The 26,720-nt window shown below is 39.3% G+C and overlaps 1 protein-coding gene across 2 annotated transcripts in view; it reads left to right on the top strand.

Annotated features, from left to right (window-relative positions):
* The window catches only part of TMTC1 (transmembrane O-mannosyltransferase targeting cadherins 1), a 304,715-nt gene that overhangs the window by 26,040 nt on the left and 251,955 nt on the right, over nt 1-26,720 (top strand). For both annotated transcript variants that reach the window (XM_044941304.2, XM_025283452.3), the window contains exons 3-5: nt 6,994-7,067; nt 10,725-10,901; nt 17,220-17,411. In XM_044941304.2, coding sequence (XP_044797239.1) covers nt 6,994-7,067; nt 10,725-10,901; nt 17,220-17,411 — 443 coding nt within the window. The remainder of the gene's footprint in view (nt 1-6,993; nt 7,068-10,724; nt 10,902-17,219; nt 17,412-26,720) is intronic.

Below are 26,720 nucleotides of genomic sequence, written 5' to 3'. Positions count from 1 at the left end.
TGTTTATCATGGGGATGCAAAATACTTTCATTTGATCTGAAGCAAGACGTCTGATTTGGCCAATTGGTTTGATGATGAGGACTGGTTAGGCCATATGATGGACATTTGCCACAAACAAGATTCTAAATCTGTAAGCCCAAGGTTTTGACACAAGTATATTTAGAGTGATAAGGAAGAAAATTATTTTTATAAACAATTACATTGTTAAGTGTAATTTTCCCAGTCCTTTCTGAGTATTTTGGACTGAACAAGGTGCCTGTAAGTGGAGGGCTGTAAAGTATACATAATAAGCCTTTGCAAAGTCTCAGTCAAGCCTTTTTTCCTTGGTTTTGAGAAACTGTGAAAGCAAATGAATCCAATGACAGGTAACTTTAATGATTGGTACACTTCATTTATTTGCTTTCAACCAGGTTAAAGGAGAACCTGGAGCTGTCAGCTGATAGATCATTGAACATTATGCAAGATGATAGATCGCTATGATTTTGCAGATAACTTGGGTGTTCAAAGAATTGTCACTGCTGTAACATGGTTACTTCTGTCCTTATTTATGTGAACTGTGTTCAAATACAAAAGCTACAAATAGAATTGATGCCTCATGCTTCCTTATTCTAACAAAAAGTAATATTCAGTCATAGATAACTGAATTTATTAAAAAAGCCTACACCTATATTATTGAGGACTATTCTTTATTTAATAATTTTTATCATTTTTTTCTAACTTACACTGTATTTAGCAATTGAAAATAATACTAATTGGAATAATAATACAAAATTGAAAATTCAACAATTTTGAAAATTCAGAAAATTTAGGTGCTTTTGATCACAGGCACTTTAAAAAATTAATCTAATTATACATACATTTTTATTATAGAGTGAGATGATAAATAGAACATTTTAAAATGTAATTGCATAGCATATTAAGAAAAAAATGCTGAGGCGGAAATAAAATGGGAACATGATTTCAAGGGGAAAGGGCACATGAAATGTCTGTCATTTAAAGAGTCTGTTCATATTTGTGTAAATGGAAGATGATGAGCTTCAAACTGCTGTGGTATGTTTCAGGTTCATTTGGTACATTCAAAACAGTAATATTATGGCCTATTTTAAAATATCAATTTCTAAAATGCACAGGAAGTTAAATCCTTTGAAGTATTTAAAATTATGATGAAAAACTTTAGATATGAATTTTAAAAGATAAGAGTGATGCATAAATTTTCAATATTATTGTTGGATGAAGAGAAATAATCAAGGACCACTACTCCTAGCCATATAGAACATATGACACTGGGTCAATGGCAATGTTTTAATCTAAGCCCATCGACTTCATTATGTTTCTGACAGTTTCTTAGATAGATTTGAAAATTCATGCTTAGAGGGTCTTGGGGAAAATTTGTGTAGGAAAGAACAAATGAGTAGAATAAGACCAGTCCTGATTCAGTGCTTGCAGAAAAGGAGAGCATAAAATTCAGTGTGATCATGAGCTGATAGAGTTAGGTTGAAATCTAAGGAAAAGGGAAAATTCTGTTAGCAAAATGACCTTTAAGAAAGAGTTTCAACCAACTTTCGTACTAATCGGGGAAAAAAAAAAATTCATGGTAACACAATTATGGGGACAAAGCAGCCTGAGAGATGGACATTTATTTGGGGAAAAATTTTAAACTATTTGCATTTACAAGGAGATAGGGGAGGCATAAGAAAGTAAAGAAATTAGACCTACATAATACACTATACTGGAAAGTAAAATCTAGAGACCATTATTTAAGTATAGATATTAGTTTAGGTTTCTAAAAAGGAGGACAGAGGAATAGTAAAAAAGAAATGTGCGTTATGAAAACAGTGATAAATGATTGAAAAAAAGAAAAACAGACCATAGTGTGGTGAAAGAGGGATTTAGTAGAATATATCCCCTCTCTGTCAAACAAGAATAAAAATGGGACCATCAATTATGACAGGAAGGATAACAGGTTTGAATTGAGGGGGAGGAAGGTTTAGTTTAAGCATGTTGATATGATTAACGATTTGTTTTCTTAATTATATAATCAACAAATTGTTAATGAGTACTTGTTTGGTACAGGCCCTGTGCCAGGTGCCAAGGGGATATGTGAATGGGCAGTGGGGTTCCCTACCCACAGTTTGTTCATAAGCCTCTAGAAAACCAAAGAGCATACACATAAAAACATACAAGACAAAGCAATATGTTGTAATAAAACTAGAATTTCAGTGAAGGGAAAAATTATTTCCAACTTAAATAGAGATGAACAAATTAATTTATTTACTTAATTTTTCTTTTTTTTTGTTTTGTTATTTTTTTTAATTTAATTTTATTTTTAAACTTTACAATATTGTATTAGTTTTGCCAAATATCAAAATGAATCCGCCACAGGTATACTTGTGTTCCCCATCCTGAACCCTCTTCCCTCCTCCCTCCCCATACCCTCCCTCTGGGTCATCCCAGTGCACCAGCCCCAAGCATCCAGTATCGTGCATCGAACCTGGACTGGCGACCCGTTTCATACATGATATTATACATGTTTCAATGCCATTCTCCCAAATCTCCCCACCTTCTCCCTCTCCCACAGAGTCCATAAGACTGATCTATACATCAGTGTCTCTTTTGCTGTCTCGTACACAGGGTTATTGTTACCATCTTTCTAAATTCCACATGTATGCATTAGTATACTGTATTGGTGTTTTTCTTTCTGGCTTACTTCACTCTGTATAATAGGCTCCAGTTTCATCCACCTCATTAGAACTGATTCAAATGTATTCTTTTTAATGGCTGAGTAATACAATCAATGCAGGGCTATACAGTGAATAAGATAGACTTTCCTCATTGAAAACCTTGTGATTCTTGGGTTTCCTGACAGTATATTTCTTGGGAAATTTATGGGTTTTTTCTTAACTCTGAATCATGAGAAAAATCAGTAGAGAAATTAGGAAAATGGGGGAAATCATTGAAATTCTCCTATGAGAATTAAAACTTAAGTCATCACAGAGACATTACTGTTTGAAGGAATGCTCATATATCAAATCAAAAACAAGAACAGGAAATGCTTACACACGGAGTTGAAGGTTAGTTAGGGTGAGCATTTCCAAGGCTGGAACAGAGTACTCGGGGAAAAATTGGTCGTGATCTAATCAGCATGTCTAGCTTTCAGCTGTGGCCCTGTGTTAAGTGTGTGTTCCTGCTCAGTCTGATACCAGGAGAACTCATTTTGCAGATAACATAATTAATAACTTTATACATATAGTATACTTCGTACAAATCCTATGAGTGATAGTCCAAGAAGTAACAAGTTCTGGGGACAAATGAAGTCCTTAATTGGCAGTTTCCACTTGTGATTCTGTAAAGCTTGCTAAGAGAGCTGAACGTTACATTATTTGAATTCAACTCAATTAGGTTCACTGATGTTTTTCAAATGTCTAAGTACTTCTTAAAGGAATACATTTCCCAGGTTACAACTACCCAATTGGTGATGGAAACCTGCAGCTTGAGGGCAAAAATAATTGCTGTCCATCTCTGTATTGATATCTTTGACCGGCCTTTCTGTACTTCCCAGCACCCTATGGTTCAGCCTGCATTGTTGTGGAATCAGGCCCAAGGGGCTGCAACTTAACATTTCATCTTTGCTTTCTGTTGCTCACTGCTGCCCCCTTTTCAGTAATCCATGCTGCCATCACTTTGTCTTGGCTCAGTGGGTAAAAATCCTCCTGCTATGCAGGAGATGTGAATTCGATCCGTGGGTGGGTCAGGAAGACGCCCTGGAGAAGGAAATGGCAATCCACTCCAGTATTCTTGCCTGGAAAATCCCATGGACAGAGGAGCCTAGCGGGCTACAGTCCATTGGGTCACAAAGAGTCAGACATGATTGAGCGACTAAACACACACCCATACACACACACACACACACTCATCACTTTATGCCTTCCCAGCCAGAAACACCCACATGCTTACAGACCTCTCTTTCCTCTCCCTGGAAAGCTGCATTCCGTTTCTGGCCCAGAATTCACATCTTCCTGTCTCGAGTTTCCTGAAGTCCTCCGTGCCTGACCTGTAAGTCCCAGTGAATACAACCAGCATTTCCATGAAGCCTTCCTGGATCCTGCAGTCCAAATTAATCCCTTCAGTCTTCTGTGATTTCTCCCCTTTACAATGCATGCAGTTTCCTTGTAACTTCTTAATACCCTTTTTTGACTCCCCACCAGATACTAACTGCTTGGGGCAGGCTTTATCCCTCCAGCTGGCATAATACCTGGCAAAGAGGAGGCGCTTGGAAAATGTTTGTTGAAGGGAGTGATACATGTAATTACTGAACAAGATGACATTGACAAATTGACTTGCAGTATTTGGCTGGTCTGGACATATATTAGCTAATGACAGTCACTTTGTTTTTAAGACACTAGCCTTCTTGCCCCCAGAGACCCCAGCTTAACAAGGATGTAGAATAGGGGTTCAGTGACTGCGTGGGGGTTTGGAGCTGGCAGCAGAGTCTCGATGTTAGCGCTGACTTTTCAACACCCCTTCTGAGCTTCTGCTCCAAGGGACACTACATTCTTTATATCTGGGCACATCCAGCTGGCACATGCTGCTGTTGCTGCTGTTTCCCAGCAGAGCTAACTGACTACAGTTCGAGAAGCAGGGCTCCAGACGCCTTCACAGCATTGGTTTCACTCACCCAGCTTGTGATTGCCTTGCTCCAGCTTGGTACCCCCACTACCGACTTGTGAGTCTTGCTGTGTCTGAGTTGGCCATCAGCAGTTGTGCTGTGGCAGCTGTCCCTCTGGGCCCAGATGCCTGGCCTCATCCCAGGATTCTGTTGCTGGGGAGCTGGGCTCTCTGTTTAACCTTCCAGAAGTCTTGCAGGTGATGCTGAGCTCAGTGCTCTAGGAGGCAGTGGAATAGAATGAGCAGAACTAGACTTCAGAAGTGAATCGTGTGCACTTGTAGCTTTACAGACTGCGAGTCTGAGCCAGGCCTTGACACTGAGCGAAACCACACTGTCACTGCCTACTTCCCTCACGCATTCTTCCTGACGTGGCACGCAAGTTCCTTATAGATTAAGGGATCAATGAACAGCATGTGGCTGAACAGCCACTTTAGGTAAGAGCTTTCAGTTCTATACTGCCAGTGAAATTCTTTGGCCGTGTCCAGGTTTCTCTTGATGTGGATTTGACTAGAATTTTTCTCAATTATGTGACTCACTATCCATCCTGATGCAGGTATTTAATTGAATTATTTTTTTATTTAGATTTTAACTAATAGATATATTAGATTATCTAGTAAAGTTAACATAAAATATCACACATGTAAACTTCAATGTAAAAAGATGATTTCTATACATCACACAGGAAAACCTCAGTGATAAGAGTCTTCTTTCCTTGCTCTGCAGAGAAAAGGAAGACAGAGGGCATCAACACCGAGTGGGCACTTTATATATTGGGTTGGCCAAAAAGTTCATTTAAAAACCCAAAGAACTTTTTGGCCAACCCAATATATCATTTTACTTATTACAGCAGTAACATGAGGTAGGGGGTGTAATAGTCATTTTAAAAATAACAAAACCAAATCTCAGAACTTAAAGATGACAAAGTTGAGTCTCACTCAGATGGCACGAGGAGTCTATATTGAAGCCTTGGGTGGTCTAGCTCCATGCGTGTGTCATCACCTCTCCTTTATGACTGCAAAGTTTGCTCATTATTTGAGGATATTTATAGGTATATTTCCCAGAAATCTATTTTCTGCTATTAACTGTTGATTGATTCTTCAACACATCATGGGCTTCAGGTCCTCTGTGATTTGGGTGAAGCTGTTTTCTGTGCCTGAATGTCAAATCTGTTTATTTCTCTTGCAAACTCTTCCTCCCCATGTGAGCTTTTCTTTGAAACTTTCTTTGAACCATACCCTAGTTTTTCCTTCATAATTTTATTTCTTGGATTTAAAATAGTTAAGAGAAATGTACACATGTTTTAAATAGTGAAATAATACAAATATTTATAAATAGGCATCTATCCCCCACCTGTCTTTCATTTCAGTCCCTTTCTGAAGTAACACATTGAAAACAAAATTTCAAACCTAAGAAATGTAAAGACCATATTACTCTTTGTCCAGAGGCACCAGTTTTTAACCTTTTGCAGCATTTGCTTTATCATCCTTGCTCTCTTTCTCCTTCAATATATAGAAATATTTTTTATTTTCTGAAACATTTGATAGTAGGTTTGTAATTCATGCTACTTTATACCTTAATAATTTAATTGTGATGTGTATTTTCTAAAACCATGGTCATTAGTCACTGTTTCTTTTTAGCTTCTTGTAATCTTAGGTTTGTAACAGTTACAAGTCTTCATTGTCTTTCTGTTATATTATTTATATCTTTAGATGTAATTAAAATTATATATTATGATGTATATAATGTTATTATATGTTATTAATGTGATATTTATTATAATAATGTATACTATGTTGCATAATTATAGTATATATAAATTATAATATATACATATAAATTATAATATAAATATATAAACAACTTTATATTATATAATTTATAACATGATTTACATATATAGCATATTATATTAAAATTTATAATATAAATAAAATAATGAAATATATGTAAGTACAATAATGTAAGAACATCTGAATAAAAATAGGAATTTATAATGTATATAGTATATTTGTAAGTATAATATATGTATGATATTGAAAATATGTTATATGTAATATTATATTATGATAGATTATGAGTTGTATTATAGTTAAGAAAGGTTAAAAATAAAGTTAAGCATGAAAATCTTGCCCCTTTCTTCCTCTCTATCTCCTTCTTTAAAATTATTGTTAAATGTTTAAGATAACCAGAAGTCATATATCAGAAATTGAAGAATAATGTGTTTTCTAATTTACTGTTTCTTTAATTCCTCTAAAAACAAATACATTTCTGTTATGGGTCTCTGAGAAAGTGGTTTTCTAAGGTTTTTATTTTTTCAAAATTTGTAGGTGGCTGGAATTGTTGGCAGAGCTGATGTGTTGGCATGCCTTCTGTTTCTTTTGGCCTTTCTCTCCTATAATAGGTATGTATGGCTAAGAATGCCCTTGTCTGTGTTTACAATCATGCTCTTCCCTGGGAGTTTCTGCTGTGTGTGTTTGTGTGAGCTTCTGAGCTCCTTCCTGAGAGGGGAGGGAAGCTTCTTGGCTGTGAGATAACCGTGAGCTTCCTGGAGACTTGGCATAGGAAACTGTCTCTTAACCAAAGACTAGGCTGTTCTGTTTTCCAGCCATATTCTGAACTATGTCATAGCCTCTTAAAAGGACTGCTCTCCCAGTGCTGGGAAGATAAGCTCTAGCTTCTTGATTTCTCTTACTGAGAATGGAATTTGAAATCAGCTCTGAGCCAAATTATACTGGGTATAGTCCTGTCTTCTATTTAACTATGATTTGTTTAATTTGTCCTTTTCATTTTGGTCTTAGTTCCCCCCCCCCTCTTTATTATACTCATTAAAGGAGCTTAAAGCTTAAAATGACAAGGCTGAATTGAAAGTACTATTTCTCAACTGTGATTTTCTAATTTGTACATCATTTCATCAAAATACAGAAGCTTCTTGCTTTGTGAGACTGAAAAGCAATAAAACAATCTCCCATTATATTGCCTCTTTCCCTGCAAGATGATCAGATTCTCACCTGAGTTGTGACATAGCCACATAGGCAAAGGGGTGGGCTAAAAATAGGATGTAATATACAATGGAATATTACTCAGCCATAAAAAGGAATGCATTTGAGTCAGTTCTGATGAGGTGGATGAACCTAGAACCTATTATACACAGTGAAGTGAGTCAGAAAGAGATAAATATCGTATTCTAACACATATAGACAGAATCTGGAAAAATGGTACTGAAGAATTTATTTACAGGGCAACAGTGGAGAAACAGACATAGAGAATAGACTTATGGACATGGGAAGAGGGGAGGAAAGGATGAGTTGAATAGAAAGAGTAACATGGAAACTTACATTACCATATGTAAAATAGATAGCCAATGGGAATTTGCTGTATGGCTCAGGAAACTCAAACAGGGATTCTGTATCAACCTATAGGGGTGGGGTTGGGAGGGAGATGGGAGGGAGGTTCAAAAGGGAGGGGCACCCCACTCCAGTATTCTTGCCTGGAAAATCCCATGGAGGGAGGAGCCTGGTAGGCTGCAGTCCATGGGGTCGCTGGGAGTCGGACACAACTGAATGACTTCACTTTCACTTTTCACTCTCATGCATTGGAGAAGGAACTGGCAACCTACTCCAGTGTTCTTGCCTGGAGAATCCCAGGGACAGAGGAGCCTGGTGGGCTGCCGTCCATGGGGTCACACAGAGTCAGACATGACTAAAGTGACTTAGCAGCAGCAGCAGCATGGCTGATTCATGTTGAGGTTTGACAGAAAACAGCAACATTCTGTAAAGCAATTATCCTTAAATTAAAAATAAATAAATTTTTTAAAAATCTAAAAAAAAATGAAAAGAATGTAATGGGGGCAATGACTCAGTGGCTGGCCCAGATAAAGGGGGACAGTGAACCATTGCCCTGCTTCATGGAGTGATGCCTAGTTAAGGATTTATAAACCTTGATCTTTGGGTCAGTTCATTGGCCTATAATCTTACAAAACACAGTGACTGCAAGGAACACTGTTCTAAACCAGTGGTTCTCTATATGGGAGAAATTTGTCCATGTTGTCCCCAGGGACATTTGCAATGTCTGGAGATATTTTTGCTCACCTGGCATGTGAGTGGAGGCCAAGGATTCTGAAGCCTGTACGACAGCCCTTGTAACAAAGAATCATCTTCCCTGAGCTGTGCTGAGAATCCTTGTTGTAAACTAGCTTAGACCTTGGATCAAGGATGAACTGAATTAAACCTTATAACGTTTTGGTTTAAGAGCAAAACCTTTTCTTAATACAGGACCAAGCTTCTATCCTGGCTTTGTAGCCTCCCACTGCATTGCATGAGTATTTGCTTAGTCGCTCAGTCGTGTCCTATTCTTTGTGACCTCATGGACTGTAGCCTGCCAGGCTCCTCTGTCCATGCGATTCTCCAGGCAAGAATACTGGAGTGGGTTGCCATTTCTTTCTCCCAGGCATCTTCCCGATCCAAGGATCAAACCCATGTCTCTTGGGTCTCCAGCACTGGCAGGAGGATTCTTTACCACTGTGCCACCTGGGAAATCCTCATGGCATTGCTAGTTATATATGAGTGTTGTGAAAATATTAAAAATGTAAACCGAAATTCAACAATTGTTTCCTGTTTGCTCTGGTGTTAGAATAAGATTAACAATCACTTTTGAGTGTGAACTTGATCTCTCAGGCCTTTTCTGTGTGGTAAACTGGGGAATGTGAGTGGGTCAGCAGCTTATCCATACCTGTGTGGTAATAAGCCACATTGCTACAGCTTTCTGTTGTGCAGGTCATTCGCACTTTGAGTAATTTGAGGTGTCAACCAGCTTCGGAGAAAAAGCTTGTCTCCTACAAATTTGGAATATAATTTAGGCAGTTGTTCCAAGACATAACAATAACGGTGAGACGTCACAACTGCAGATGTATTGTCCTACCAAGGAGAGGGAACAAATTGGTGTGTCACCTGCAGAAGGAGCTGTGAGGTTTCTTGCTGGGGAGCCGATTCTGTTTTGTAAGGTTAAAAAAGACTTTACAGCAACTGGAAGGTTTTAGAAAATCCCTGCTGGAAATTATGCTGAGGAAAAAAAAAGTTTTCCCTAAATATTCTCATGGAAAATATACTTAAAACTACAGATTAGAAACTAATACAACATTGTAAATCCGCTATTCTTCAATTAAAAAAAAAAACAGATCAGCCAGAAGAAAAGAAAAAGACGAAAACATCTGTATTTTCATCATATTAATGATGATTGTGTTTTGGTATCTATCCAGTGTTTTCTTTGTACAGACACATATAAAACACTTTCACAAAAATAATAATAAAAACAATGATAAACACAGGATGAGGCACAGGGAGGCATTGACCTGCCCCTTGTTACCTTGTTAGTTAACAACAGAGCTGTGATCTGAACCCAGGAAACCTGGCTCCAGGGTTCATGCATGTGGCTTATGCTGCTGCTGCTGCTGCTGCTGCTGTTAAGTCGCTTCAGTCGTGTCCGACTCTGTGCAACCCCATAGATAGCAGCCCACTAGGCTCCTCTGTCCCTGGGATTCTCCAAGCAAGAATACTGGAGTGGGTTGCCATTTCCTTCTCCAATGCATGAAAGTGAAAAGTGAAAGTGAAGACACTCAGTTGTGTCCGACTCTTCGGGACCCCATGGACTGCAGCCTATCAGGCTCCTCCGTCCATGGGATTTTCCAGGCAAGAGTACTGGAATGGGGTGCCATTGCCTTCTCCGCATGTGGCTTATATTATTCACTTAATATATATTCACCTAAACATCTTTACATGTCACTAAGTATATCTCTATATACTAGCATTTTAAATTGCTTTTTAGTGTTTCTCTGTTATATACCATATTTTACCATAACTTATATGCTTTTATCTAAGTACCAAATTCAGCATTGTCAGTCATTTACTTTTTCCCACCTTTGCAAATTGTATTCTTAAAGATATCTTTGCTCATCTACTTAGAATAAAATGAAATCTGTGTTGGATCTTACCTTTAAAAGGTGGCATTTCTTAGCAACCCATATTTCTTCTTGGAGTAAAACCATCTCAACTTTATTTTTCAGGAGTGTGGACCAGTGTTGTGTTGGGGAAAGTTTCCCTCCCACGGCTTCTCCCTTCTTCCTGCTGCTCAGTCTGTTTCTGGGGACCTGTGCAATGCTGGTGAAAGAGACAGGCATCACGGTGTTCGGCGTGTGCTTGGTTTATGATCTCTTTTCTTTATCCCACAATCATGATAAATCGTAAGTCATGTCAAAGTTTTGCTGTCAAGCACTGCGTGATGTGCAAAGGAAAATTACTTAAATCAATAGTTTTCAAATTTTCTTTAAAAAATAGAGATACAACATTCTGTTAAATGTAACCTCATCTTGGGGGTTTTCATGGTGGCTCAGTTGTAAAGACTCCATCTGCCAACACTGGAGACACAAGAGATGCAGGTTCAATCCCTGGGTTGGGAAGATCCCCTGGAGAAGGAAATGGCAACACATTCTAGTAGTCTTGCCTGGGAGATCTCAAGGACAGAGGAGCCTGGTGGATTGCAGTCTGTGGGGTCACAGAAGAAGCAGACAGGACAGAGCGACTAAATAAAACAAACCTCACCTTAGACCATAATATGCTGCTAAGTCGCTTCAGTCGTGTCCGACTCCGTGAGACCCCATAGACGGCAGCCCACCAGGCTCCCCCGTCCCTGGGATTCTCCAGGCAAGAACACTGGAGTGGGTTGCCATTTCCTTCTCCAATGCATAAAAGTGATAAGTGAAAGTGAAGTCGCTCAGTCGTGTCCGACCCTCATCGACCCCATGGACTGCAGCTTTCCAGGCTCCTCCATCCATGGGATTTTCCAGGCAAGAGTACTGGAGTGGGGTGCCATCGCCTTCTCCAACCATAATATAGTAAGGCTTATTTCCTTAAGATAGTTGCATTGTATGTGTTCAGACTCTTCACACTTGTGTCAATGAGGATTATAAAGTTTTTGTTAGCACCAAATTTGGAATTGAAAAGTACCTATGCTAATTGTAAGTTTATATCACTAGATTGTTTTGCTTGTATAACACTGAGAAATCTTGATTCACACAGGAGAGTAGTTACAAATGGTAACAGTTTGTTAACAGCTTGCCTGGAATCTCTGCATTCACATAAGTGCTATCCTTCAAAGAACACTGCTAAATTGGAGTCTGTTTACTAGCTTGAGGGGTGGTGTATTTACCTAAATTTTGAATGGGGCGGGGGGGGGGGGGGGGGGGGGGGTGTGTGTTTTTGAAATTCTACAACAGACCAGTCTAAACCATACAGGAATAATTAATTGCATATCATATTCAAGTTAAAGAGCAAGTTTATTTAGTAGCCTGTTTTCATTTAAAAAACTTAGGCACTTTCATATTGTCCTGTGGGTTATAGATGATAAGAATGACTAAGGCGTTTTAAAGTTCAAGCACATACTGTAATTTTCTTCCTCAGGTTTACTAACAATTTGACATGCAAACCCCATTTTTCAGTAATTATAAGGTCCTTACATTTGAACTTTTAATAAATGCAGCTGATTTATTCTCCGGCCTTGTCTGGAAGAAAATTTTATCTTTAAAAAAAAATCCTGCCTTTTTATCCCATTCCCTACCTCTTTATACTTCTTGACACAAAGATAAGAGCAGTGCTATTACATGTCAACAAGCTGAGATGAGTCATTAAATTCTGATCACTTTCCTGCCTGGGCGTACTTGGAGATAATTTAAATAGATTTTAGTACTCTGTTAGGTCTCTGCGAATCTCAGAGGCGTGTAAAAGGAAGGAGCCTAGTTATCATTTTGACCCAAGCTTAAACCAGGAGAGCCAGAGGACCTCCGCTTGGCTCACAAGAGTCCTCTTGACCCACCGCAGTAATTGCATTGCTGGCCTTCCTATCCGCTCCTCTGGCTCTCCACTTGCTTCTGCCTCCTCTTTGTGTGTACCGCCTTTGCTCTGTGACAAGTGACGGGAGATCTTCCCCTCTGGTCCTGTCCAGAGATATTTTCACCTCATATCGACTGAAAAAAACACCCACACAACTTGAAAGTTGAGAATTGCATTTTATTTGGGACCATTACTAAGGACTTATAACCTGAGAAAGCCCCTCAGATAGCTGTAAGGCAACTGTTCCATAGAGGTGAGGGAGGAACTAGGATATATGAGTTTGTGCTGCTGGGGGGAAAAAAGCCTATAGTTGAAATCAAAAGAGTGCTAATCACAAAAAATCAGACATCTCAAGTTAATGATTTAGTGCTTTGCAGTATATTGAAAGATGCAAGAGTCTGGGCTCATTAAAATTTTTCCTTTGATATGCATGTCAGCTGTCTAGGGTCAGTATCCTGTTTTTCTCCATTCTGAATTCCCTTAGGGTACACCATGGGGCCAGCTTCAGAGGCTGATAACTTGATGGCAGGCAGCATTCTTTTGTGTATACTTATACTCGAAGTCTTAGCTCCTTTGGTCTTAGGACTACCAACACATGGTTGCTTATAGTCCTTTCTTCTTCATCTGGTCACTATTGAGCTAGGCTTTTTTCAAAGAGGATAATTGTCTCTTTTAGTCCTTTAGTAATTTTCTTGACCTTCACCATACCAAACTGCTGAAAGTTCTATGAAAAAATAATAACTGCTGATATGTAGCTTGGAAGTTGCATACTTCATAGTTTATGGGGTTTTTTTGTTTTAGTAACTTTTAGCTCTCACAACCACCAGCATCTCTGTGTAGGTGGAGGCGTTCTTTCTTTCCTGCATCATTTTATCCACCTGTTTAATGCATTCCCATTTTGTGCCTGGCCACAAATAAGACAGATAAGATTCCTTCCCGCAAAGAGCAGTGCTGGAGGAAGACAAACATTACGTAAGTAATTACATGAGGACCTGGGTACAGTTGTGAACTTGGTAGAAAGGAATTGAGAACAGGTAACAAGGATTCAGTTCAGTTCAATCGCTCAGTCCTTTCCAACTCTTTGCAACCCCATGAACCGCAGCACGCAAGGCCTCCCTGTCCATCACCACTCCAGGAGTTCACCCAAACCCATATCCATCGAGTCGGTGATGCCATCCAACCATCTCATCCTCTGTTGTCCCCTTCTCCTCCTGTCCTCAATCTTTCCCAGCATCAGGGTCTTTTCCAATGAGTCAGCTCCTCGCATCAGGTGACCAAAGTATTGGAGTTTCAGCTTCAACATCAGTCCTTCCAATGAATACCCAGGACTGATCTCCTTTAGGATGGACTGGTGGGATCTCCTTGTAGTCCAAGGGACTCTCAAGAGTCTTCTCCAACACCCCAGTTCAAAAACATTAATTCTTCAGCACTCAGCTTTCTTTCTGGTCCAACTCTCACATCCATACGTGACCACTGTAAAAACCATAGCCTTGACTAGATGGACCTTTGTTGACAAAGTAATGTCTCTGCTTTTGAATATGCTGTCTAGGTTGGTCATAACTTTCCTTCCAAGGAGTAAGCGTCTTCTAATTTCATGGCTGCAATCACCATCTGCAGTGCTTTTGGAGCCCCCCAAAATAAAGTCATCCACTGTTTCCACTGTTTCCCATCTATTTGCCATGAAGTGATGGGACCAGATGCCATGATCTTTGTTTTCTGAATGTTGAACTTTAAGGTAACTTTTTCACTCTCCTCTTTCACTTTCATCAAGAGGCTCTTTAGTTCTTCTTCACTTTCTGCCATAAGGGTGTTGTCATCTGCATATCTGAGGTTATTGATATTTCTCCCAGCAATCTTGATTCCAGCTTGAGCTTTATCCAGCCCAGCATTTCTCATGATGTACTCTGCACATAAGTTAAATAAGCAGGGTGACAATATACAGCCTTGATGTACTGCTTTTCCTATTTGGAACCAGTTCATTGTTCCATGTCCAGTTCTAACTGTTGCTTCCTGTCCTGCATACAGATTTCTCAGGAGGCAGGTCAGGTGGTCTGGTATGCCCATCTCTTTCAGAATTTTCCACAGTTTCTTGTGATCCATGCAGTCAAAGGCTTTGGCATAGTCAATAAAGCAGAAATAGATATTTTTCTGGAACTCGCTTGCTTTTTTGATGATCCAGTGGATGTTGGCAATTTGATCTCTGGTTCCTCTGTCTTTTCTGAAACCAGCTTGAACATCTGGAAGTTCACGGTTCATGTATTGCTGAAGCCTGGCTTGGAGAATTTTGAGCATTACTTTACTAGCGTGTGAGATGAGTGCAATTGTGAGATAGTTTGAGCATTCTTTGGCATTGCCTTTCTTTGGGTTGGAATGAAAACTGACCTTTTCCTGTCCTGGGGTCACTGCTGAGTTTTCCAAATTTGCTAACATATTGAGTTCAGCACTTTCACAACATCATCTATTAGGATTTGAAATAGCTCAACTGGAATGCCATCACTTCCACTAGCTTTGTTTGTAGTGATTCTCCCTAAGGCCCACTTGACTTCACATTCCAGAATATCTGGCTCTAGGTGAGTGATCACACCATCGTGATTATCTGAGTCGTGAAGATCTTTTTTGTATAGGTCTTCTGTGTATTCTTGCCACCTCTTCTTAATATCTTCTGCTTCTGTTAGTTCCATACCATTTCTGTCCTTTATCGAGCCCATCTTTGCATGAAATGTTCCCTTGGTATCTCTAATTTTCTTGAACAGATCTCTAGTCTTTCCCATTCTATTGTTTTCCTCTATTTCTTTGCATTGATCGCGGAGTTAGGCTTTCTTAGCTCTCTTGTTATTCTTTGGAACTCTGCACTCAGATGCTTATATTTTTTTTCTTTTTGTCTTTGCTTTTTGCTTCTCTTCTTTTCACAGCTATTTATAAGGCCTCCTCAGACAGCCATTTTGCCTTTTTGCATTTCTTTTCCATGGGGATGGTCTTGATCCCTGTCTCCTATACAATGTCACGAACCTCCGTCCACAGTTCATCAGGCACTCTGTCCCTCAGATCTAGTCCCTTAAATCTATTTCTCATTTCCACTGTATAATCATAAGGGATTTGATTTAAGTCATACCTGAATGGTCTAGTGGTTTCCTGCACTTTCTTCAATTTAAGTCTGATTTTGGCAATAAGGAGCTCATGATCTGAGCCACAGTCAGCTCCCGGTCTTGGGTTTTGCTGACTGTATTGAGCTTCTTCATCTTTGGCTGCAAAGAATATAATCAGTCTGATTTCAGTGTTGGCCGTCTGGTGATGTCCATGTGTAGAGTCTTCTCTTGGCGATACCTGGTCACTAACAGTATCTCTTGAGTGAAGGCTATGCTCCAGGAATCGGACCATGCCATTTACAGATATGAAGTCACTTACTACTAACAACTGTTACCCTTGTTTCACAGAGCAGAAAGTACAGGCATAGAAAGTAACCTCTCCAGGGTCACCCATCCCCGATTTAGACTCTGTCTGTGTAACTCCAGATTCACAGGGTTACCCCTGAGCACCTGCCTCCATGGGCACATGTGGCTGGGGCAAGTAACCTCCCAGGGCATTTGCAGCTCAGAGCCTGGGCTCACATTAGTAGCAGGATACGAGCTCAGAGGATCTGCCTGTACTGGAGAGTCTTAACTCATTGAGAATCTCACAAAATTGTGTCTCCTTTTCCCAGAAATTCTTATCTGCTAATTTAAAATAAGGGCTTCCCAGGTGGTGCAGTGGTAGAGAACCCATTTGCCAATGCAGGAGACATAAAAGATGTGGGTTCAATACCTGGGTTGGAAAGATCCCCTGGAGGCGGGCATAGCAACCCACTCTGGTATTCTTGCCTGGAGAATCCCATGGACAGAGGAGCCTGGTGGGCTACAATCCTTAGGGTCACAAAGAGTCAGACAGGACTAAAGTGACTTAGCATGCACGCATCCATCCTTTTGGATTCTGAATTTAGGTTGTTTCCCCTTTTTTGGTTGTTATATACCATGCTGCAAACAAATTTTGTGTGCACATACCTGCAGGTTTGTCCAGGGCATAACCACAGAAGTGAGGTTGTGGGCCCACAGATAGATACACATTCAGTGTATTGATGTGGAGCCATTCTCTTGAAATAACTGCAGCAGTGGATGAGAATCCTCTTGTTCCACATTCTTCCCATCCCTGAGTAGTGTCAGACTTTAAAATTTTTGCCCAGCTAATGTTACGGAATATATCTCAGAGGATTCATGGAAGAACATATGAGAATATGTTGCATGGATCATCTGTGAACACAATTTTTCAAGATCATAATAATGTAAATCCCAAATATCCCTTCAGCTAAGTTATGAGAATTCAACTTATATTTATTATGAGAGAAATGTATGAGGAGGATAAGAAGTGAAGAGTGTCTGTATGTGTATTGGTGACCACATAAGAGGATTGCATATACATCTTCTCTTGTAATGAGCCAATATGACAAGTTCTAAAATTGGAAATAACATTATTATTTAATGTTATTTTTAAAATATTGTGATACATACCAGAAACAGAGGAGCTAAAAGATTGATGAATATTTGCTTCCAAGGAACAGGGCTTGGGGAGGGGATAGGGGATGCTGTTCCTTGTTGCAGGTCTTGTTGCTCCTTTTGACGTTGTTTCCTCTTCACAATTAGGAGCAACGGGGTCATCCATCAGCGCAGCCCACAGCAGCCTGGAAGCTCCCCGACAGCACACCCTCTCCGGGAGAATGGGAAGCAGCAGCGGTTCCCTCACAAAGGAGCTTGGGGTGGCTGCCATGCCATGCCATCTGAACCCAAGAGCAGTGGATTCCCTGTGTCTCCTGGAGCTGTGTGGTCCTTGATGAGGTACTGGACCTTGTGTTTTCACCATCCAGCATCACCTGTTGCAGGGGGATCACTGGAGAAGTGAAGCGCCGAGTCATTTCTTTGTGACACCCCCACTCCTGTTACCCTCCTTTCTTTTCCCTTCCCCATTTCCCTTCCTCATTCTTCCTTCCTTCTCTTCCCTATCCCTGGCCTTCCCTGTGTCATATCAGATAAGAAAGGAGTAGCTGGAAGAAGTAGAAGCCCTGCTGGCTGCTGTTATTTGGAAGAAGAGATGAGGCTGTGAAGCCTCAATTAAGCAGTACAAGCATTCTGCTGTTTCCCTGGGGGAAGAGCCCTGCCCATCAGAGCGCAGGCACCTCAGTTTTCTTTGGGAGGAGAGCTCTGCCTTCCCCTGCCCTGACTCCCTACTTTTGGTGTGTGATAATGAAAGGTTGTTACTGAGCTGTGAAAAATGCCAGGATTCATTTTTGGCCTTGGATTCAAAAATGGCCTCTGGAGGAGAGGAATTCAATCCAGAGCCAGTGACAAGGCTTGATTACTCAGAGCTTTTGTATATTAAAGTTTTATTAAAGTATAAAAGAGACAGCTTCTGACACAGACATCAGAAGGGGGCAGAAAGAGTGTCCCCCTGCTTGCCTTTAACAGGAAGTTATATACCTAGTCGCAGGCTGCCAATTAGAGAAAGGAAACGTCTCATAACTCTGAGAATGGCACAAGGCCCCTCACCCGCAACATGCATTTTGAGATAGCATTGGCACAAGGTGAGTCATCTGGGCCATAAAATGATTGATATGAATCTTGAAGAAAGGCAGGTTTCCAAGCAAATACATAGTCTCATTAACATAGACTAGGAGAACAGTTGTATGAGTAAAACATACTGCTTTTTTGGGCCATTATCTGAGTCTTAGGTGAAACCAACTTGAGGAAAGACAGAGTTTCAGGTAAATACATTGTTCATTAACATAGCTTAAGAAAAAGATTTCTATAAAAAAAAAAAAAAACAAACCTGCATTAGTTAGCTCAAAGTTTGAGAAAAGTTAAGTTCAGGTGGAAGGAGATGTTGTCATGACAACACAGAATTTTGAAAGAAACCTCCTTTTAATTCTGTGTAGAGAAGGGAAAAAAAATCTGACACTTGTAGTTTGTTTCCTCCTGCCACTTAAGAGAGATTAAAAAATGTCTGACACTTCCAGCCTATTTCCTCCATCTGGGGACCCCTAGCCTTCCTGCCTGTTACCCTCTCAATAGGAATTTATTACAATGCAAGTATATGAGGTAGCCCAGGGGACGCTGCCTCTCAGGCATGTTTCTGGGGGTTCAGGAAGATCTCCTTTAAAGTACAAAATTTTCTTTCCCTTTAAAAAATCTTTTTATCTAGCCATGAAAATTATCATAGATTTATCAGAGCAAGTACTTGACTAAATTAGCTTGTCACTAAAAGAAGGAAATGGCAACCCACTCCAGTATTCTTGCCTGGAGAATTCCATGGACGGAGGAGCCTGGTAGGCTACAGTCCATGGTGTTGCAAAGAGTCAGACACGACTGAGCTTTGAAAATAACTCAAGCCATGGATAAGTAAGAATTTAATAAAGATGGAAATTTGACTCATACTATTAGCACTTAAGTAGCAGATTGCTATTCTTATTCTTCTCTACAGTCCTAGACAACTCCCTCTTTTCAGGTGTCTTTGTTTCCAATTAGTCCTGCCTTTACCTGTCTCTTAGATCATACTCCACTTATTTATTCATCAACAAAGATCTACTGAATGTCTGCCATGTGCCTGGCATGTTCCAGGCAGGCACCAGGGCTGTACTGGGTTTTAAGGAGGACAAGATCCTTGCCCCTATGTAGCTTTCCTTCCAGGAGAAGAAGACAGACACTAAGTAACCAACAAGGAGTGAACAGTGTGGTGGAGAGTGGTGGGTGAGCCTGGCTGGGGCGAATTCCCATTGATTGGTCAGGGAAGGTCTCTAAATCCTTGTGGATGAGAGAAGCTCACCCTGCTCAGATCTGCACAGAGGGTTCTGGCCTTGGGATAATTAGCAAGCGGGGATGGGAAGGGGCTAGTTCAGGGGGTGGGCAGGCCTAGATGATGAAGAATGTTTTGGCCATGGGAGCGACTTTGAATTTTATTCTGAGTGGAATGGGGAGACTTTGGAGGGTTTTGTTGTTATTTGCTTATTTAATGTGGTTATATTACAAATGTTCAGTCTTGTTTCTTATAGTATAGTATTTAGGAGCAAGAGTAAAGCAAGGAGACTTTCACACTGACCGAGGGAAGAAAAGAGGTCTTGGCTGAGGGTGATGGAGCCTGAGATGTAGGCATAAGGTGGATTTTGGAGACGTTTTGGATATAGATCTAACAGGACTTGCCGATTTAGGGTAAAGGGGTGAGGGAACGGCAGGAATCAAGGGTGTTCGGGTTTCTAGCTTCAACTGCTGGGTGGGTGGTAGTGTCAGTTACTGAGATGGAAAGGCTAGAGGGAAAGTTGGTTTGGGAAAGGATAAAATCACTGAAATGCATGAAACTCCTGAGCAAGAAAGAAGAGCGATAAACTGTCAAAACCTTGAACTAATCTTGACTCTTTAGTACTAGGCATGAACGAAAAGAGGGCAAAACATTTGGGGAAATTCTAAATTTTTTAAGGCAAAGGAGAAGAAAAAAGAATAAATAGAGCATTGGAGACTCTATGAAGGGACAGAAGGCAGGCTGCAGTGTGACTGACTTCCACCAGTCGGACTGTGTACATACAGTTACTGAGTTCTATACAGATCCGACTGTATAGGCTTCTGCTCTCAGTTGTATCCCCAGATCCTCTTATAGTGTCTGGTTATTTATAGTTGTGCAAGTATTTGTGAAATGAATAAATTAATGGGTAGATGGTAAGAAAGTATTGAAATTAAGCAAAAATAGAACATTTTAGTCAGAGAAGGCGATGGCACCCCACTCCAGTACTCTTGCCTGGAAAATCCCATGGACGGAGGAGCCTGGTAGGCTGCAGTCCATGGGGTCGTGAAGAGTCGGACACGACTGAGCGGCTTCACTTTCACTTTTCACTTTCATGCTTTGGAGAAGGAAATGGCAACCCACTCCAGTGTTCTTGCCTGGAGAATCCCAGGGACGGGGGAGCCTGGTGGGCTGCCGTCTATGGGGTCACACAGAGTCGGACATGACTGAAGTGACTTAGCAGCAGTAGCAGCAGCAGCAGAACATTTTAGTAAATTTGACAATAAAGAAATGTTAACAGGCAGTTAACATGCCTGTTAACTGCAGGCATGTGGGGTTTTCATTTTATTTTAAATTTAATAGATGTGTGTATGTATGTAAATAACTTGTAGAGAATATAGAGGTAAGTGCAGGAGCAGAAAGGAATAAGATGAAGTACGCATACCAGTGGTGTGCTGGTAATGCTGAATCATTGGCTGTCCAAAGAAAGTAAATCCCCAGTTGTTGTGTTTACAGATTTCCATGTAACTCCTACCCTGGCTGATTTGGAGCTACAAACATGACATAGCTGAAACTGGAGTTGGGAGAGGTGTGCCATAGCCCACCATCCTGAAACATTTCTACTGCCCAATAGACTGTAGATGTAAATAATCTCAGGAGCATAGACAGAAGTAAAATGAAGGAAACTGATTAGGAAATGATATGATTTGTGTACTTATTACCTTTATTTTTAGCTTGATTTATTTAAGCTTATATAATTCATTTTATTATAAAAGATATATATTATAATTGATATAAATATAGAATATATGTACATATAATTTATTATAAGTTATATAATTTAATTTTAAATAATGGCTGTATTTAATAACTGGCTTGCAAAATTCCAGAAAATTTAATAGTCATTTCTTATAGGACAATGTGAGCTCCAGTGCTCCAGTGAAGAAGGTCCTTCAGGAGGGGAAGAAAGCTTTACATCTGTTATCTATCACTATGTGCCAGGAAGTGGGCTAGCCCTTCCCACGTGTTATTCCATGCAGCCATCACAACATTTGTTTAGGGTAAATCTTATAGTTTGCTTATCAGGTGGAAATGGAAGATCTTAGATTAAATGGTCATTTAACACATTTACATAGCTGGTAAGTGGTAAAGTCAGGATTGGAATTACAACTGCACAGCCACTAATCCCGTGCTTTGCCTGTTGCTGTGCTCTGAAGTCTAGAATCCCAGGTGAGAACTTGGCCTTGGGGAGGAGGCAGGGCAGTGATGTCATGCTCTGTGCAGCTGGCCTCCCTGCTCAGCTCTCAGGGATAGAAGATTCTTGCAGCCATCCATGGGTCCACAAGTGAGGCCTCTCCTGACTAGCTTTAATATAGACTCTTGGTGATATGCTTTAAAAAAAAATCTTTTTTTTAACTCCGAGCCCCAGCCTATTTAGAAAGAATGATGCTTGGAGAGCAGTACACAATACGACTGGAACTGGGTCAGGATCTTACTAAGTCAACATGTTTGTGAGCAAGAAGGACCATTATCCTTCCTTGAGAGGAAACTTGTCATATATTTTCCTTCTCTGGAAAGGAAAGGTATCATGTATTTGACTATAAATTTGATTAGTATCAAAATTAATTTTAAAAACTATTCTTGTCCTTTTTTCAGAAAGTGATCAGGTAAAGAAAATAAAAGCTCAAAGAGGCAATGTTATCTTAGTTCTGAAGATCTCTGTGGATAGTGTTTAAATCATGAATCCTTCACTTACCAGGTCCTGGACAAGTTATTTTATCTCTGTGAGCATCAGTTTTCTCATCTCCCAAAAAGGGGAACTAATTGTAACATCTTACACACAGGTTGCTTATCAGGACTCAGAGCTATAGTAATAAGCAGGTAATAAGTCTGTAAAGAAGTGCCTGGCACACAGTGGCCATTTGGTGTGGCAGCCAGCAGCATCATTAGTAGTAGTTCAGAATTATAAATATTATTATTCTTTATGACTTTCTAAACACTGGAATGTGACTTTCTAAACACTGAAACTGGTGAACCTGCAGTATACAGGCAAGGAATGTGTTTTTATGAATTTGTTTTTTCTTGCTAGTATGTATTTGCATTGCATGGATGGCATTAGGCTGTCAGAAATTAGTCTACATACTATCAGATAAAATGTATTCAGAAGTTCCAAACACAGGGGGACCATCCCAGCCCAGGGGAAAATCGTACTGTAAGTCATTTATTTAGTTGTCTGTTTTTCTGTATAGCTTAGTGATTGTCTTATAGGTAGCAAGTGGCAAGTGCAGTGAACCTAGGACTTCGGGTAGACACTGTGGAATCAGATGAAATTTCAGTTGATTCCATCTTTTGCTCGGTTGCTCCATGTGAAGTGAGAAATGTAAATCTTCCTTCTCCCACCCTCTTCATTACATACAGTTCATTCACATATGAATATCCTTTCCCTTTCACCTTAGAAAACTCAGTGAATTCTACCTGAAATCTTATTCTCATAACTCACATCTGTTTCTATAACTATATGTAGTCATTTTTCATATAGAGACCTGATATTTAAATGACAGTGATTGCGATTGGTATTGAAAAGACTTCTTGGCCCAAGAGCTGTCTTCTTTATTCTGCTGCTCTGCGACATCTGTCATGAATCATTCATTCTGTCAGTATTTACCAAATGCCTCCTATGATCAGGCACTGTTTTGGGTGCTGAAAATATATGATAGTGAAGTGAACAAAGCCCTGCCCTTATGGAACTTAGCTGGATGATGATCATGGTGTTTTTACTTAAAATGGGCTCGTTTTCAATCTTTGTGGGTAAGAGAGTGGTTAGATTTTTCACTCCAGTGTGTTTTAAAAGTCTTTATTGTATTGCTTGCACAGAGGCCTGCAAATAAATACAAGTTTATTAAAGAGAACAGGTTGTCACTAAAGTGAAACTGTGAAGTCATTAAATTCAGGAGAATTAGAAAGGCATATAAATATTTTGCCCTTTACTGATGGAATGGATTACTGACCTTTTAAGTGTTGTTTTAATACTTTGGGGTTTCCCTGGTAGCTCAGATGGTAAAAAACCTGCTTGCAGTGCAGGAAACCTGAATCAGGAAGATCCCTTGGAGAAGGGAATGGTAATCCACTACAGTATTCTTGCCAGGAGAATTCCAGAGAGAGTAGCCTGGTGGGCTACAGTCCTACTTCTGTAGACCCTGCCCTGTACTCCTCTTCCCTTAAATAAGAAATGTTTTGTAGATTAAACTCCTGAAGTCGGATTTTGAACTTTCCACACATTGATCTTGTGAGTAGGGCAAAAGTGTTTCAGATCATTATTAATAGTCTCATGTCAGCTTGAGAGAAACTTAGTAAGCTGATGACATGAGATTTTCAGGTGACAGCAACAGATCTATGTTGAAAGCCATCTGTATTACTTGTGAATAATTGGGCTCTTCCCAACCATTTTACACACTTTTCTGGCTGACTGATCTCAGGTGAGCCAGAACCGCAGACAGGCTTAGTGGCTGGAAAGGGTCTGGAGAAGGAAGGTGGCAGGCATTTATCCTACAGATAAGGACACATTTTACTAGGAAGGGTGAACAGTGCTGTTTTGATATAGGAATGATGGAAATAGTGGGAAATTTATTTTTAAAATCTTAGATAAAAAAGTTATTTTTCAAATGAACTGTCAGTGTTATCAGGCTTCTTAATTTTGAACTGTTTATTGATACAGTGTCATTAATACGTCTTTAATATTCTTTGGGGGTTTAATTTACCAAAGCTTGGCTCCCAAGTTCTTTTAAAGTAGCTTTTCTTGAATGTGGAATTTACCAGAGAGGTGTTCATTTCTGTGCATAGAGAATTAGAAGAGAGTTTTTTCTCTTTCTGTTTCCTAACCACTAGTTGACGGTGATGTTATTCCTTCTGAACCAGACCCAAAGTATATGGGAGAGCAGGAATTACTTTGATAAGTTTGTCTCAAAGCTTATTGAAATTTGCTTTGCTTCTTGAACTGAAATCAGCACTAAAATGAATCATTTCAATAAAGTGTCTCTTGGCTTCATTCAGAACTTAGCGCTAAAAGCTTCTTCCAAATAAATCACATGCTAAAGAAGCAAAATTCCTTTTAATTTATGGATAGCACTTGGTAGAGTTCCTAACTGCTGACAGACCCTGGTTCATTCTGCTTAATCTTGACTGGATACCAATTCTTGGCAGTCTTCTATCCCCTGTGAATTTGAGTCAGTGGATGATAAGTTCTTTCCTTTCTCAGTGGAGAGCAATCAAGCTTGGGCATCTGCTTTCCAATTGGATGCATGGGGACATATGTTGAAAGAGAAAACTATCAGAATGTAGGCATTTCTGGTTGGCATCCAGTTGTGTCACTGCCTCAGTAAGCTCTTAGAGGAGGATGCCAGGCCTCGTTTTCCATCAGCTCATCAGTCACCATATGGATACTCAATGTCTGCCCTATGTGGGTTAGAGCCTGGGTGACTTCAAGGACACCAAACATCTCTCCCTTCTTTTGCAGAACACAGGTAGGGCTCTTAAGGTGTAGGGAGATTGCTGCCAGTTTCTTTGCTCTTTTAGTTAATGCAACTGTCATCCAGCTAAATTTTTTAAATTTATCTTTTTTAATGTAGCCTGCTGAGAGGTTGTAGGATGACTGCAATAAAAGCAGTATCAGTTCATCTTAACTTTGTAAACAGAGTGTACATAAATAATTCTTTCATAGAACATTATTCTACAGCAGGCAATATATCATGATGGTTTCAGGTAATTTGGTGGGATTTCTAGTTTGTTGCTCTGAAAATTGTCTGCCATGAGTTTTGAACTGGTACTATGTTTTCTAGATTAAATGTGACGGAATTTTTAAAATGTAAATGCTTGGAAAAAATACTGAAAAAGTGCTCTATTGGGTTATTGTGAGGAACGATGAGTGAATACATGAAAAGAGCTTAACATGGCTTTTTGTTGTGGCTTTTCATAAATGGTAGGGCTAGGACTTAGCTTTCCTGACCACCATGTTTTATGCCAAAGCCAGTGTGGAAGAATTACCATTTAGAAATTGTTTTATAGTGATCACTTTTCCTTTGCTGTATTTATGAAAGTGGTATAGTCTTGATTTTATTTGTTTATGATATTTAGTTATTTTTTTTTCTCTTTTTATGAGCTTACAGTACTTTAGAGGAAAATGATTGTAAAAGAGAAAAGCATTCTTATAGCAAAGATGAAAAGTTTATCAAAATTTAGCAGGAAAACAGAATGCCTGTGTTAACACATTCTTAACTGGTGAATACCATCCTCATTATAAGTTGTGTACTTAGAGTTATTATTATTAGTTTCTGGAACTAAGAGCAGACTTTTTTAATTAAAAAAATTATGTATTTAGAATTACTATTGAATAAAACATTACTTTAATAAAAACAATTCACTAGGTTTTAGATTGATGACCTTATAGTCATATAGGAAAATGTGTTTCATGTTGTAGATTTATGAATTTTTAATACCCTTTGCATTACTGAAACCATGATCTTTACTACTTTATATATAACCTAGAAAATGCATATTGATTTTGAAATCACCCTAAGCAACAGTCTCCATGAGGAGCCTGGCATTAAAGATTTGCTCTTAATGATTTAACCTCTAAAAGTATCGGTAAAATGTTTAAAGGGAACATAGTATGGGTTTTTAGGGGATGAAGGCAAGTCATATATAATAATTTAGGGAAAAAAAAAACAACCACATGCAAACAACCAGCCAGAGTTGAACGGAGGGAAGGAATAATGTTTGTGTCTTATGTTAAGAGCTAGACATGCCTCAGTTCCTAATGAATAACCAATGTGTTTCAGTTTTCAAGTGGTAGAGCTTTTATTTTGTGACAGTTAAGTCTTTATCATAGATTTCTTTTTGTACTCTATCTTTGGTTCCCTTAAGTAATTTTCTCTTTATGAGTTTTGAGAGGAATGTCACTTTATGAAAGCAGTTGTTCCATACTGCATTTATAATAAAAATTTTTTTATTTAAAAGTTGTTTAATTATAAAACTGTACTTTTGGTTTTCATGTAGAGTCAGGGAGAAACTTTACATATAACCTCAATGCAGTTTGTTTCTCTCTTCTTTTAAAAAATTTTTTATTAAAATTTTTTTTAAATTGAAGTATAGTTGACTTACAGTGTTGTGCTAGTTTCAAGTGTACAACAAAGTAATTCAGTTATACATATATATATGTCTATTTTTTTCCAATTCTTTTCCCTTATAGGTTATCACAAAGCATTAAGTATAGTTTCCTGTGCTATACAGTAGGTCCTTGCTGGTCATCTATTTTATATATATTAGTGTACATCTGTTAATCCCAAACTTCTAATTTATCCCTCCCCTCCCTTACCCTTAGTAGC

This window comes from Bubalus bubalis, chromosome 4, assembly GCF_019923935.1.
Source record: "Bubalus bubalis isolate 160015118507 breed Murrah chromosome 4, NDDB_SH_1, whole genome shotgun sequence".
Lineage (NCBI taxonomy): Eukaryota > Metazoa > Chordata > Mammalia > Artiodactyla > Bovidae > Bubalus > Bubalus bubalis.
Note: the sequence above shows the minus strand (reverse complement) of the source record. Positions and strands in the feature narration are given on the sequence as shown.